Genomic DNA, 14,804 nt, shown 5'->3' with positions numbered 1-14,804 from the left:
CTTTTTTTGTGCTGCAGCAACTCTAACCTTTTTATCATGCATCATCCCTTGCTTAGTACAACTTCTTCATCGTGTGATCAAACAGATGCAAGTATTAGCCATGCCTACTGATCCAGAGATGGCTGCAAAAGGACAGAAATTGATGTCACTGCAAATCATTGCAAAATCAAAAAAGACCCAGGAACAAGAAATGAAGTCAATGATAACTAAAGTTTGTAAAGACAATTATTAAAAAATAAAAGGAGAGGGATTGAGAGGAATAACGGATTTGTCTTTACAAACAAGCTGTGGGTCTGCTGGTAGATAAAACTAGCACTGAGAGATAAAAGAATCCGTGGGAAAGATTCCACTGGTTGATGAATGGAAAAAAGATATTTGCCTTTACAAACAAACTGTAGGTTTGCTGATAAATGAAACTGGATATTGAAAGATGAAAGAGACAATGGGGAAACACCATAAATTCCTAAGAATTAAAAATTAAGAGGGAGGGCTATACATTAGAGGGGAATCTTAGGTATCAGGTGATTTACCAAAAGATGGATATGATCTAGTATCAATATCCAACTGGATGGACAAAAACTCTCTAATTGTTTTAATTAGAAAGGATATGTTTAATCAGCGCTGGACTGGTGCCCTAATATGCACGCGGCCCTGAGTAGAGATGGTAACAGGCTTTGATTTACAAAGGTATTGAATACAAATACATATTCATAACTCAGTTACCACCCAGTCTCCACTTCTCATGTTAATGAATAAAAGGCAATTAAGCATTTAATAAAATGCAAATAATGTTCTTTGAAATAAGTCGGTGGTCTTTTTATGAGTAGAGGTCCTGGAAGGGAGAAAGGAATGCATCTTGGCCTTCCTACCTTTCAGGGTAAGATGACAAATGGGCCAGATGGGCGTCTGTCTGGGCTCTTAGTTTCTTGTTTTAGTGAGCCTTTCTGATTTACTACTGTCTTTATCAGGTTTTCTATTTTCTTTCTTAAGCCCAACTGAGTCAGCGTCTCCATCTTCTAGCCTTGGTAAGGCCTCCCCATTTGCCCTTGGTGTCTCAGTTTTAGAAGACAGGTATCCACTAGGGAGGGCAGGAGCCTCCCTTGGAATAAAAAAATGTAAACCCCCTCCCTCCAAATGATTATAATTCTGAAATCAAGGGGGCTCTCAGGCAGAGATCTGGGGATAGGAATAACAGTTCTTTACTAGTATTTATGACAAGGCAAACAAACAACAATAACTACAGCATTAGCAAGAAAACAGAACCAGGGACCCCGTGGCAGCTTTCTCGGCCCAGACGGGAAGGGATGGAGGAGAGGCTTTGCTTCACAAACCCCCTCGGGCGGGCGGTCCCGGTGCTCCTGCAGGGCTCTGAGGAACAGCCGGCTGGAACAGCAGGGATGAGCTGAGATCTGGGACCGGTGGCTGAAGTGTAGGGAGACACCATCGCAGGATGACACATCCTGGTCATCCCCCGATGTGTTATCCATCTCCCAAAGTAGCTCAATGCATCCCAATGTTCCACCAGGCACACTGGGCCTTGAGTCCAGCATTCCACTGCCCTCCAGAGTAGAGGCCAGACTCCCACAGAGAAAGGCCGGCCATCCAGCCTGCTGCGGGACAAAGTCTGGCTCCCAGCAGCTCCACGGAGCCTCTGGCACAGGAGCCTCCTCCACCAGCTGGCTCTGTGGGCTGACAGAAAGCAGCGGCCCCATCCTGCACCCTGCCCACAGCCCTTGGGCCGCTTGGGGAGGCCCCGAGGCTGCCGCTGATGGGGCTGCTTGACTCATACCAGCACTGCTGTGTCTGTGACCAGAGCGGGGCCACCATCACGTGCTGCAGGGAAAACTGTGGCAGATGGGAGTGTGACAGCTGTGCTGGTATTGACACGGGTATAAGGCCAAAGAGCCGGGTGCCCCTGGGCTGGGGGCAGTGCCCAGGCTGGGCTTGGCAGAGCCTGTCTGCTCCTTGGGGGCTGGGGGCTCTGCTCTGGCCTGGCCGAGGCCTGGGGAGCCCTTGGCTGTCCCGCTTGCCCTTAGAGCCTGCACTTGTGAGCCAGAGTTCAATGGCCCCAGCCTGACCAGACACTCAGGGCTGGAGCCTTCCTGTGGTTACGCAGAATCTGAGGCCATCAGAATCTGCCTCTGCACGCTCCACCTCCAGGGGCCAGCAACCACAGGAGCCCCAACATGAAGCATAACAACAGTCGCTGCCATCTTGCTCTCTGGAGAGCAGCAGCTGCAGCACACAGAGTGAGGCAATAGCAGCGTCAACATACAGCAGCTCCCCAGACCATGGGCACCATGAGCAGTGCCTGTTGTAGTTATAGTAGTTGTGGTAGTAGCAGTACTAGTAGTAGTAGTAGTATTTAGCGGCCTCAGCACAGTTATAGACATGCTGGGCCTGATAACTGGGGAAACAGCTCCTTCCAGCAAAGGAAAAACCTACCAAATGTAACCGACAATAAAAAGGGCCACCTTCATAATTATGCAAGTACGTTAAACACTTTACCAAGCAGTCAGCTATTCCTGCGTGCAGTTCTAACAATGTAATGCTGGAATTTGATACAGTTGCCCTTCAAATACCCCAGGTAAAGGGAGCTGAGTGCTTCAGTTCCACGGAAACCATGAGAAAGTATCAAGAGAAGTATGCTGCTATGTAGCAGTTCCATAGTGAGTCGAGCACTCTTTTTTCTGCCATGAAGAAAGAGGACTCACATGTGGAGGAGACCGTGGTGTTCCCACACAGGAACTGACCAGAATCATGTTTGACAGGGAGCAGGAGGGCCCTGATGGCAGGGAGCAAGGTGAGGGCAAAGCAGCCCCTCCCACAGCCTGGCCCAGGGGCTGTCAGGGTGGCCAGCGTGGGGCCCAGAGCAGAGGCCAAGGGAGGCAGGAGCTGCTCAGCCAGGCCAAGGCTGGGAACCTCCTTCCTCCTCAAGTGGGGCCCAGCTGGGCCAGGGGGCAGCTGGTGGGAGCCCCGTGCCCGCAATGGCCGCTGCTCTCCAAGGCCTCCAGCCCTGCCCATCAGCCAGGCACGCAGGCAGGGACAGAGCAGCCCTTGGGGTCGATGCTGTGGGCTGAGAGCCCCACAGAGCTGCTCATGCCCACTGCCATTGGCTCTGTCCCCTGCAGCATGCCTGCTGTGTTGCCCATAAAGGCCGACCCCTGCGTTTCCCCAGGCCCTGGCAAGTGCCCCTGTGCTGCTCCTGCATTGCCCAGGGCACCCACGGGTGTTGCTCGTACCTGACAGTGACCAGAACCAGTGGGGAGTGTGACAGCTCTGTTGCTCTGGGCACGGCTGTCAGGCCAAGCCCCCTTTTGGGCTTGGCAGAGCCCGTAGGCTCCTGGAGGGCTGAGGACACTGCTCTGGCCCAGCCTGGCCCAGGCCTGGGAGGCCTTTGACATTGCTGAGTGCCCTCACAGCCTCCAGGGCCGAGCCAGAGCTCAATGGCCCCAGCCTGACCGGACAGTCTGGACTGGAGCCTTCCCGTGGCTCCCCGGAACCTGAGAGCATCAGCGCCAGCTCAGAAACACTGCCTAACTGGGTTTGCCAATATTTTTTCTTGTTAGGTCCTTGAAAGGATTTAAAAGGTAAGGTTGTTTGGCAACTTCTTCAAGGAACAAATATGACACAATTGACACAAGAAAAGGTTTATTAGTTTGGGTTCTGTTTCCGTATGGAATTCTTATGCTTCCTTAGACGATCCAGAAATTAATGAAAATCTAACAATTCCTAGGAGAAGTTTTTGAATCCACTGCTCGCAGAAGTCTCTAAATTCACTGGTTCTCTTAAACGCTTCCCTTACATCTAGTTAGCTAGCTGCTCCTGGAACATACAGAGATGCAGTGGTTTACCTGGCTGGACATCACAACATCATGTTACACACGCCAGTATACTAACAATCTTTTGTTCCCTGATAGTTACAAAGTTTCAGGCTCTTCTGGAGATCCTGAATTAATTTTGCATGCACATCCATAGCCATGTTCCCTCCTCAGCATTCAGCCACAGTTACCAGGGAACAGACGTTCCATACTCACCTCAAGCAATAATCTACATATGTCTTCCCAACCCACTTTTTCTTCACGGAGCTCTACAGATCTACAAAATAACTTTGGGCCCTCTGCACAAAACAAAACACAACACCAATCAATAGGGTTCAACCCTTCTGATTCTGCTGCTTCAACAATCATGAATGAACAACACAACGGTCAAATCAGAAGCTCTGTTCTTCACGTCCCTCCTATTCTCTTGCCCCCCACCACATGTCAGCTCCAACAGAAATGTTCCCTACTGCAGCCTGGTGTACTAAGAAAAATGAAAGGCAGCAGCTGTCTCCCTGAACATGCTGAAATCTAAATTGCAGTGAAACAGCATCTCTTTCATGAAATGCTCAGCAGCAGGATCCCACAGCTGCCCTCAGAAGTGCTGCCTGCCAAGGGCTGAGATCTCCATTCTGACATACCCTGTAAATCAGACGGGCTGGCAGATTTCAGGGCAGTAACTGTATGAACACAGCCATACATTTCATCACCATTATCTAACAAGTCTCAAGAAACGAATGTCATTTAAGCCTGACTTGAGACTATATTCTACAAAATGTAACAAGCAATTGTTTTGGCAGCCTGTGTAATTTTTGGAAGCTGCTTTCCTTTTGTTGTTGTTGTCTTTGTTTTTAAATAGAAAATTCACTGGGTTCAGAAGAGAAAGCCCCAGATTCATTAGGATGAAGAACCGCACGGACGTATGTGGCTGACAAGAACACTCGGCATTCCTAATAGTAACACCAGAGAGACAGGAAAAAGTTAAAGGTGATAGACCTACCTGAAAGGATCCCAAATGTCTCGGTAACCTGTCTAGTGACTATGTTTTTGCTAAGCTCTAAAAGTTCCTATCGCTATGAGGTAATTATCTGAAAGAAAGGAAAGGCAGAAAGCTGCTCAGCCTTTATTTTTCACCAGGACTCTCTCAGGGGATTCTACCACAACTTTGACCACAAGAAAGGATGGCAAATTTTGACTACAGAGCATTCATAACCAGGCAGCATTTTTTCCTCCTTACTCAAGTCCAGTAAGGGTTTAAAAGGGAAAAATATTCAAAAGGGGCTGAAGAAGTTGTGTCGTACCTCTTAGGCATTCATCATCTATGGAGAAGAAGAAAACTCTAGCACTTTGTGCGTGTCTCTACTCTCTGTGTAGAGAAAGAACCCTAGACAAGTACAAAGGGGTTTTAGCATCCTAAAAGGTCCTATCAAATCCCATGAGCACGAGTTAGAGCTGTAGTGCCTCAGAGAAATGGTATACATGGAAGAGCTCTACTCCATAGTATGCAAATAAAGCCTTCTATAAAAAACCCACTTTTTACAAGAAAACTGACTGTGTCTTTGGCTTTTGGCCAAACTCAGTTTGGGGTTGGCCAAACCAAAACAACCCAGTCAATTTCTTGTGCTCAACTTCTCTCTCTGTTCACATTCAACTTCACATCCAATGGGCTGCTGGGACTCTGGACTCCACACAGCACCAATGGTTTTCCAAGATGACTTTCCTTGCTCAGAGGTGTGCAGTGTCAGTTTCCAATTTCCTCAGTGCTGCCATTCATATTCCCACAGCATCCAACTACCACAGCCAAGTAGACAACAAATAGAAATGGAACTTGCCTTTCTTGGTGCTTTTCAATTTCTGACATCTCAGGCTCATCAGCACCTGATGCCTTGGAAAGGTGCATCCTCTTGCCACCTGACATTTTCCGCTTTTATCGGTCCAAGTACGTGAGGCTCTGCAAAACCAGCACCAAAAGAGAAAGAAAGCCAAAACCAGATCATTTCTCTGCTTGCCAGGAAAAATTCCTTCTTTCAAGTGAAATATGTACACTGGAGAAGACAGATTTAGGAAGGACAGAATCTTCTCCTCCCTGATTTTCTGAGCTGTAGCTCTGCTCCAGGATTTTCCACTTTGTTCAAGCCATCTCCTATGTATTCTTAAACATTTATCATCACATCCAGAAGACAGTGAATAGCTCCTCAATTTAGCACAAGTGTGGGGGGCTTGTTGCTTTGTGTTGTTGTTTCTTAATATTTTGGATAACTTGGCATGGTTTCCTTTCATTCCTACCTGACTGTGACTTGATTAAATATTCCTTCATCTTAATTTCATAAGGCCTTATTTTATCTGAGCTTAGGACACCCCAATAATCCTTCAGTGTCATTCAGTTTCACTTTCCTGAAGGTCCAGGAGTAGAACTCGGTAACTAACAGAATGTTCATGGAGCTTGGGGTCAACTCCAGGATTTTGCTCCTCCCTCTACCTTAACACCCATTTTCCTTCAAATCCTGTTGGGTTCCATGTAACTTGGTATGACTGCTGTGCCACCTTTTTCCCTGTTTGAGAAGTTTAGGGCACGACAACAAGCTTTTTCACCACTCTGCAAAAATCCCAATGCCTTCTCAAGGCATGCCTTTCAAAATTCCTGAGATGCAAGCAGCAGTTACCTCTCATTAATCTCCCACAACCTTGGCAAGTAGAAATGAAAATCAAAATGCTTCAGCAGAAGTACTGACTTCTGCTGCTGATCAGCCTCTGGATTATGACCTTCTTTACACCATATTGCTCTACAGTGCCTGCCAGAAGCTGTTCCTTACAAATGGCTCCGTTAGGAGGGTTCTGCTGTTACCTTCTTTGATGCCCAACTCCTCTGTGTCTCCAAAGAAGGAAAACTTGAAAGCACTGGACTCCTGAGTTCTGTTGTTTTCAGGCAAAGGTCCCAGACGTTCGTCTGGGGCAGAGTCCTGCGCATCCTCTTTGTCAAAGGCTATTTCCACTGTCTTTTCTGGTTTGACCTTTGAAGGTCCAAGCAAGTCTTTAAAATCAGCAGCAGTGTCGCAATCGATTTCTCCAGACACTTGAGGCAGTGTCTCACTGTCTTCTTTCTTCTTCAGCTTTACTGAAGGAAGGCTTTACTGAAATGAGATTGTTTAAGGATAGCAACTCAGCACAAGTCCTTTTTAAAGACAGCTTCCCCAGGAGCCACCTTGCTCTTCATGTCTCCCTAAATGTATCCAAGCCATTAAGGACTGGTTCACTTTCAAGGGTAAGCAGTGGGGAAATATCTGTCTAAAGGCAGCAATGAGTGTCCTTTCTAATTAGCTATGTCCTTAAGTGGCTTTTCCCTTAACAATACAGGATAGCAGAAACCAAGAATCATAGAAATGCCAAGAGCTAATCTGGGTTTTCCCACAGACCTGCAAATTTCGAGGTCCCTGTATTGACCCTTCTCACCTTCACTTACAGCAGCAAATGGAAGGACTAGAAAGAAAAGATGACACTACATGCTGCTGATAGAGGTCCGAGTTGAGGCCCGACGTGGCTGGCGGGAGCGGTTGCTCCAGCGCGACGTCCCCGACGGTGTCCCCCTGCGCCTGGGCCTCTCAGCACTTGCTGCTGTCCTCCTGCTCCTGTCCTGGTGACTCCCGGATTGGACAGGTTGATTTGAGGCCCGACGTTGTGGGCAGGAGCGGCTGCGTCTGGCGGACGTCCCTGAGGATGTCTCCCTTCGCCTGGGCCTCTCTGCCCTCGATGTTCTCCTGCATCTCCTGTCTCGGCAACTCCTCGACCGGGCAGGTGGACTCTGGGCATCAGCTTGCTGCCTGGAGCGGCTGTGTCTGCGGGAAGCCCGTGACGGTGTCTCCCTTTGCCTGGGCCTCTCTGCCCTTGATGTTCTCCTGCTGCCCCTGTCATGGCGACTCCGCGACCGGACGGCTCCATCTGAGGCCCGCCTTTGCTGGTGAGAGCGCCTTCGCCTGCGGTCAGGCCCAGCACGCCTGGAATGGACCCTGTCCTCAGGGCCCGTCCAGCTGCTGGATCTTGCCCTTGGTGTGCGTGGGCTGCCGGTGTCTGCCAAGGAAGAAGCTGGATGCCGGAGGCTTCTGTGGCTGCTGGTCCCTGGAGGTGGAGACTGGGGAGCCAGACCCGATGGCACTGCGCTGCTGGAGCTTGGCCTGATGGCCTCAGATTCTGAAAGGCCATGAGCAGGCTCCGGTCCTGACTGTCTGATCAGGCTGGGGCCATTGAGCTCTGCCTCATCCCTGGGGGCTGTAAGGCCAAACAGGAATGTCAGAGGCCTGTAAGGCCTGGAGCAGGCCATGCCCGACCAGAGCACTGCCCCCAGCCCTCCAGGAGCCCATGGGCTTTGCTGTGCCCAGCCTGGGCACTGCCCCCAGCCCAGGGACACCCGCCTGCTTTGTCTCATACCCGTGCCAAGACCAGCACAGCTGTCACACTCCCAGTGGGTTCTCCTCACTGTCAGGCCAGAGCAGCGCCTGTGGGTGCCCTCAGCAGCACAGGAGGAGCACAGGAGCAGCTCCCAGGGCCTGGGGAAACAAAGGGGTTGATGGCTCTGAAGACAAAGTGTCCCAGCACGGGATTGTATGGCTGAGCTCCTCTGGCTCCTTCTACTTTGAGCCCTTCCCGAGACACAGGTTCCCTGCAGAGCCCCGGGTGCAGCTTCCCAACTCACCCCTCTTCCTCTGCCTCCTCCCTGCCTCCTGGGTAAAGGCATTCCCTGGCATTGCACCTGCTGTGCCTCTCTCTCAGGTCCGCGAAGGCGTTGTTGTCCTCCCATGTTGGCAGTCTGATGGAGAAAGGAAAAGCTGATGTGTTTCTGCTGCCCTGACCCCATGGATGTAACAGGGTGACCCTGCTCTTCCTCCAATGCTTTTCCAAGTCCCCTGAGAGGCAGAAATCCAGACTCCCTGGATGGGGCTGGCTTGGACTACTGGGGCAGGGCCTGGCACAGTATGGCACTTACACCCCCTGTCTTGTGAGTCACACTGAAGGACACCAACCTGGTGGGAGTTCGGATCCCCAGAAAGAAGGTTTCGACAAGAAATGTCTCACGGTCTCTGCAGAGGGGGCAGCAGAAGTACAAAAGACCAGCACACATGGCCTGTCCCTGCAGGGCAAAGAGAAGCAATGTGAGCCAGGCTATGGTGCTGCTGAGCACCTGCTGTGTCCCAGGCCTGAGGGCATGGCTCCCACCTGCAGGCAGTCCCTGTGGAACCAGGCTCTTTTGCATGCCGGGCACACCATGGTGTTGAAGGTCTTTCTATCCTCCACTGGCTCCATGCAGATGGGGCATTTGGTGCCCGGCTCTGGAGTCACCTGCACGTCCTGCTCTGGACGGTGCTCAGGGCAGTAGGACCTGGGGACAAAAGGACGGGCATAATGAGAACGACTTGGTCCTTCCCCGGGGGTGGCCAGAAGGGGAGAGGAGCTACCTGTATGGGGCAATGTACTGTGTAACACAGCAGCCCTCCTTGGCACAGGGCAGGTGGAACCATCTGCTGCAGCCTTCCTTGCAGCACATGATGGTGGCTCCGCTCTGGCCACAGACGCAGCAGTGCTGGAATGAGCCAGGCAGCCCCATCAGCAGCAGCCTGGGGGCCTCCCCAGGCAGCCCCAGGGCTCTGGGCAGGGCTCTGGATGTGGCTGCTGCTGGCTCTCAGCCCACAGAGTCAGCTGGTGAGGGAAGCTCCTGTGCCAGAGACTCCACGGAGCTGCTGGGAGCCAGACTTTGTCCCACAGCTGGCTGCATGGCTGGCCTTTCTTGCTGGGGGTCTGGGATAAGCTCTGGCCAGCTACTCCTGGCACAAATGTCCCTGCTCTTTTGCCAGGCTCTCACCTTCTGTGCCGCCCGCCTGACTGCAAGTTGGATATCTTGAGGCAGAAAACCCAGGAGTCCAACACGTTTCTTGGCTTGCTGAAAAAGCAGTGTGGCAAAATACTGCAGAAAGGGAGAAGAGCTGATGAGGACAGGGTGGCAGGGACTGCCCATTGCAATGCTGGAGGGAGTGCCCGGAGCCACTCACCAGGCAGAACACGTGGGCATAGAGCCCGTATTTCTCCCGTTTTTCGCCGCAGGTGTCTGGGTCAGCCTCTGCACGGCGACACAGCAGGCATGCTGCAGGGGACAGAGCCAATGGCAGCGGGCGTGAGCAGCTCTGTGGGGCTCTCAGCCCATGGCTTCGGCCCCAAGGGCTGCTCTGTCCCTGCCTGCGTGCCTGGCTGATGGGCAGGGCTGGAGGCCTTGGAGAGCAGCGGCCATTGCGGGCACGGGGCTCCCGCCAGCTGAGCCCTGGCCCAGCTGGGCCCCACTTGAGGAGGAAGGAGGCTCCCAGCCCCGGCCTGGCTGAGCAGCTCCTGCCTGCTCGGGCCTCTGCTCTGGGCCCCACGCTGGCCACCCCGACAGCCCCTGGGCCAGGCTGTGGGAGGGGCTGCTTTGCCCTCACCTGGCTCCCTGCCATCAGTGCCCTCCTGCTCCCTGTCGCACATGGCGGCTGTCAGCGCTGAGTCCCTGTCCAGGAACGCCGCTGTCTCCGCCAGGTGCTGGTCCTCTCTCTCTGTGGGAGAAAGAAGAGTGATGGGAGTTTGCAGAACAGGCCCAGAGCTACGAGGGTGCTACAGCCCTGCGTGAGCCCTGCTCCTGTCCGCCTTCTGCTCCCGTCGTCGCCTTGAGGAACACCGCCGTCTCCTCTGGATGTTCCTGTGCTGATTCTGGGAAGGGAGAGGCAGGTGAGCCTGCAGCACAGGCCCAGAGCCCCGAGGTGTGGGGCCCCTCTGGTCTCTGGGCAGCTGCTTCCTTGCCTTACCTTCTCCTCCCGTTGTCAGGTCGCACTGACACACGGCCTGAGCCCAGCCTTCCCTTTTGGGGCTTTGGTCACACGCGTCACAATGGCCACTCCTCTGACATCAGCATCTTGCTCCCAAGATTGAGGCAGCCATGGCCTCACATGCCCAGGAACCACTTGAGTCCACCCCCTTGGGAACCGAGGTTCTGAGATGGTTCCAAGCCTTTGGTCAGCACGGAACCAGGACAGAGACTCCTGCAGCAAGTGCAGGGTCCAATCCCAGGCTCTAGGGCAGCCATCGAGGGTGGCACTGTTGGCAGAAAGGTGCTGTTCAGGCATGGCCACGTCAGGTCTCCTGCCCCTGGCAGTCGGTTGCCCAGAGAGCTTGTGCAGAGTCTCTTGCACTGCACAGATTCCAAACCTGCTCTTGGTGCACCGATGTTTTCCTTAAGACCTCTCTGCAGTAAACTGAGATGAACCTGATTTCATGCCCGTGCTGATCACTGTTGGGAACAGGAGATAAAACTGGGGACCACTGCAGCTACCTCCCAATCTCAATTCTCCTGTCATCTAACCATCTAATGAATTTGACATTTCATATTGAGTGGAAAAATTAGTATTAAGCTCCTTAGAAAGCTCATCCTTTACACTGACACAATGGACACCCGGGAAATTCAATGAAAGATTACCTTGTACATCTGACTGGAGAGCTTGCAACAGTACTCAGCTCAGGAGTCCAATGCTTTTCCCACATTAAAGAACTTTGTCAGTTTGGTCCATGCTTTCCTTTTAGCAAATATTTTGAAAAAAGTCAAGATGGGACACACACAAACAGTTCTTGTAGAGTTTTCGCATTCACATCTTTGCAAACACGCTCCTGCAAAGTCCAGATCCTTGACTTCTAGAACAGTCAGTGGGATCCCAGGGAAACAGGGCAGGGGCTGACAAGCAGAGATACCCTGCACCTGCCTGATGCTGGGGCACCGGGACTTCATCCGTGTTCCTGTCTCCAGGGGAGAGCCCCCTTGGGTGGAAAACAATGCCTTCACTGAAGTAGGAGGGAGGCACAGCAGGTGCAATGCCAGGGAATGCCTTTACCCAGGAGGCAGGGTGGAGGCAGAAGAAAAGGGGAGAGTTGGGAAGCTGCACCCGGGGCTCTGCAGGGAACCTGTGTCTCGGCAAGGCATTGAAGCAGAAGGAGCCAGAAGAGCTCAGCCATGCAATCCCGAGCTGTGGACACTTTGTCCTCAGCACCAGGAACCCGTTTGCTTCTCCAGGCCCTGGGAACTGCTCCGGTGCCGCTCCTGCAAGTTACGCATCAACACACAGAGCCACCAACTCTTTCTCAACCCTTTTCAGCACTGGACAGCAGGATGCAGTAATTTTGATGTCTCTGCTGCACAATCTAATTACTAAAAGTCTAATTATTCAAAGTCCTGCAAAGAAGCAACTTTCATTGAAAGCATACACACCAAAAACCCCAAACTCTGGTACAAATCTTGAATTGACACAAGAAACATGTTCCTATTCAGAAACACAGGCTAACTCTTTTGGCCAATATTTTTTCCTATTAGATCTTTGAATGGATTTCCAAAGTAACATTTTTTGGCAAGTTCTAGAAGGAACAAGCAGGAAACACGTGTGAACTCTAAAAGAAGATTTATTGGCTTGCTTTCACATTCCTTTTGGAATCCCTATGTCTCATCCAGCATGCCAGAAAATGGTGAATATCCAACTTCATATTAGGAGAAGTTTCTGAATTTGCAGTTTGCCTCAAAGACTTTCTTTACACAGTTAAGGAACTGGTTCTGTAACTTACAGAGATTGAGCGGTTCCCATGACTGGACATCACCACATGACCTTATACATTCCAATATGCAAAACAACTATTCTTGCCTAGCAATTACAAGGCTTCAAGCTCTTCTAGAGGCTTTGTCCTGAGCAACTTCATTAGGTCCCTCTCTGCTCGGCTCTCGAGCCTGTCCAGGTCACTCTGGAGGGCAGCACAGCCTTGTGGTGCATCAGCCCCTGCTCCCGCTTCTGTGCTATCAGCAAACGTGCTGAGGGAGCGCTCTGTCCCTTCTGCCAGGTCACTGGGGAATAAGGCAAACAAGGCTGGCCCCAGCACGGCCCCCTGAGGTCACAACCCTCTGAGTTTGGAGCTCCACTGTCCACTTCTCCACCCCACTCTCCCTCAGCTGCCTCAGGAGCATGTTATGGGAGGCAGGGACAAAGCCTCGCTGAAGTTCCGGCTGACAACTCAGCCACTGCTCTCCCCGCACAAACCCAGCCAGTCACTGCAGCAGAGGTGGCCATGCTATGAGATTCCTCCAGCATGGTTTTCCCTTCCTGTTATTCCAGAGCTTTGGAGATGACATCCAGGAGGAGGTGTTCTGTCACCTGTCGGGAGATGGAGGAGAGACTGATGGGCCTGCACTTTCTTGGCTTCTGCTTGGTGCTCTTTGGGAAGACTGCAGTGATGTAGGCTTGCCTGAAATGTTCATGCCTCTCTCGTGGAGCATCACCTTCCCTGACTGGCTGAGAAAGCGCCCAGTGCCGGGGCCAGGAGCAAAGATTTCCCTTGGCCCCAAAAGGGAAGGCTGGGCTCAGGCTGTGTGTCAGTGCGACCTGACACCGGGAGGAGAAGGTAAGGCAGGGAAGCAGCTGCCCAGGGACCAGAGGGGCCCCACACCTCGGGGCTCTGGGCCTGTGCTGCAGGCTCACCTGCCTCTCCCTTCCCAGAATCAGCGCAGGAACATCCAGAGGAGACGGCGGTGTTCCTCAACGCGACGACGGGAGCAGAAGGCGGACAGGAGCAGGGCTCACGCAGGGCTGACCAGGGAGTAGCACTCTCGTGGCTCTGGGCATGTCCTGCAAATTCCCCACACCCTTCTTCTTTCCACAGAGAGAGACAGGACCAGCACCTCGAGGACACCTTGGTGTTCCTGGACAGGGACTTGGTGCTGACAGCCGCCATGTGTGACAGGGAGCAGGAGGGCACTGATGGCAGGGAGCCAGGTGAGGGCAAAGCAGCCCCTCCCACAGCCTGGCCCAGGGGCTGTCAGGGTGGCCAGCGTGGGGCCCAGAGCAGAGGCTGGGGGAGACAGGAGCTGCTCAGCCAGGCCGGGGCTGGGAGCCTCCTTCCTCCTCAAGTGGGGCCCAGCTGGGCCAGGGGGCAGCTGGTGGGAGCCCCGTGCCCGCAATGGCCGCTGCTCTCCAAGGCCTCCAGCCCTGCCCATCAGCCAGGCACGCAGGCAGGGACAGAGCAGCCCTTGGGGCCGATGCTGCGGGCTAAGAGGCCTGTGAGGATGCTCACGCCCGCTGCCATTGGTTTGTTACCACAGATAGGAACGTGTTTGTACCAGCCGACCAGCAGAAAACACCTATTTTGCAACAGTGCACTACTAAAACATCACCTTTGCAGGAAACCTGCATGGATGGATCAGGGATCAGCATGGATGCTCACACAAAATGACAGACTTCTTTTTCTGAGTACTAACTACAGAAATACTACACAACAGCAGATTTCTCATACTAACTCATGCCTTCCCTATGAGAGAAATGACAGACTTATCTTTACAAAGAAACTGTGGGTCTGCTGGTAGATAAAACTAGCACTGAGAGATATAAAACAATGGGAAGGATTCCACTGATTAATGAATGGGAAAAACCATGTTTGCCTTTACAAACAAACTGTAGATTTTCTGGTAAATGAAACTGGATGTTGAGAGATGAAAAAAACAATGGGGAAAACCCATAAATTCTATAGGAATTAAAAAAGAAGAGGGAGGGTTATACAGTAGAGAAGAATCGTAAGTGTCAGGCATTCTGGGAAATCTGTACCTCTCAAATACCTCAGCCAATGGGGAAAGAGAGAGGCACATGCGGCCGGGAAATTAGGATAAAAAGGAGGCTGCGTCCACCAAAAAATTTGAGAGACCCCTGGGGAATGCCCCATGGCTTCTCCCTTCTTTTGAATAATGTAAAAGGACTTCTGTGTCTCCTTTTTGGATCTAAATTTCTGGTATTTGGGGATTACTTTCCCTGACAACAAGGCACAGAGAAGAAAACAAAAATTAGAGAACCTTCAAAGAACCAGGTTTCTTCTTTGTCTTCTCAGTACTTGCTCTTTGAACTTTTCTCATCCTACTTGTCCCTCCTCCAAACAAGGTACTTCACAGCTTTA

The 14,804-nt window shown here is 51.9% G+C and overlaps 1 protein-coding gene across 1 annotated transcript; it reads right to left on the bottom strand.

The window, feature by feature from the left end:
• Window positions 1–8,763: 8,763 nt before the first annotated feature.
• On the bottom strand, window positions 8,764–13,595 carry LOC131582234 (PHD finger protein 7-like). Its single transcript, XM_058845191.1, has 8 exons — window positions 13,343–13,595; window positions 10,461–10,544; window positions 10,301–10,390; window positions 9,860–9,951; window positions 9,673–9,774; window positions 9,269–9,393; window positions 9,030–9,192; window positions 8,764–8,943 (listed from the first exon to the last, which is right to left on the bottom strand). The coding sequence occupies exons 1-8, from the start codon at window positions 13,593–13,595 to the stop codon at window positions 8,764–8,766; spliced, it is 1,089 nt and encodes a 362-aa protein (XP_058701174.1).
• Window positions 13,596–14,804: the final 1,209 nt, after the last annotated feature.

This window comes from Poecile atricapillus, chromosome 9 (genome assembly GCF_030490865.1).
Source record: "Poecile atricapillus isolate bPoeAtr1 chromosome 9, bPoeAtr1.hap1, whole genome shotgun sequence".
Taxonomy (NCBI): Eukaryota; Metazoa; Chordata; class Aves; order Passeriformes; family Paridae; genus Poecile; species Poecile atricapillus.
This window is presented reverse-complemented; position numbering and strand designations above follow the sequence as displayed.

Coding starts and splice junctions, on each gene's coding strand:
- LOC131582234 (XM_058845191.1), bottom strand. CDS start 13,595: ATGGCGGCTGTCAGCACCAAGTCCCTGTCCAGGAACACCAAGGTGTCC. Junction 10,391..10,460: donor CGGACAGGAGCAGGGCTCAC/GCAGGGCTGTAG, acceptor TTTCTCCCACAG/AGAGAGAGGACCAGCACCTG. Junction 8,944..9,029: donor TCCACAGGGACTGCCTGCAG/GTGGGAGCCATG, acceptor TTTGCCCTGCAG/GGACAGGCCATGTGTGCTGG.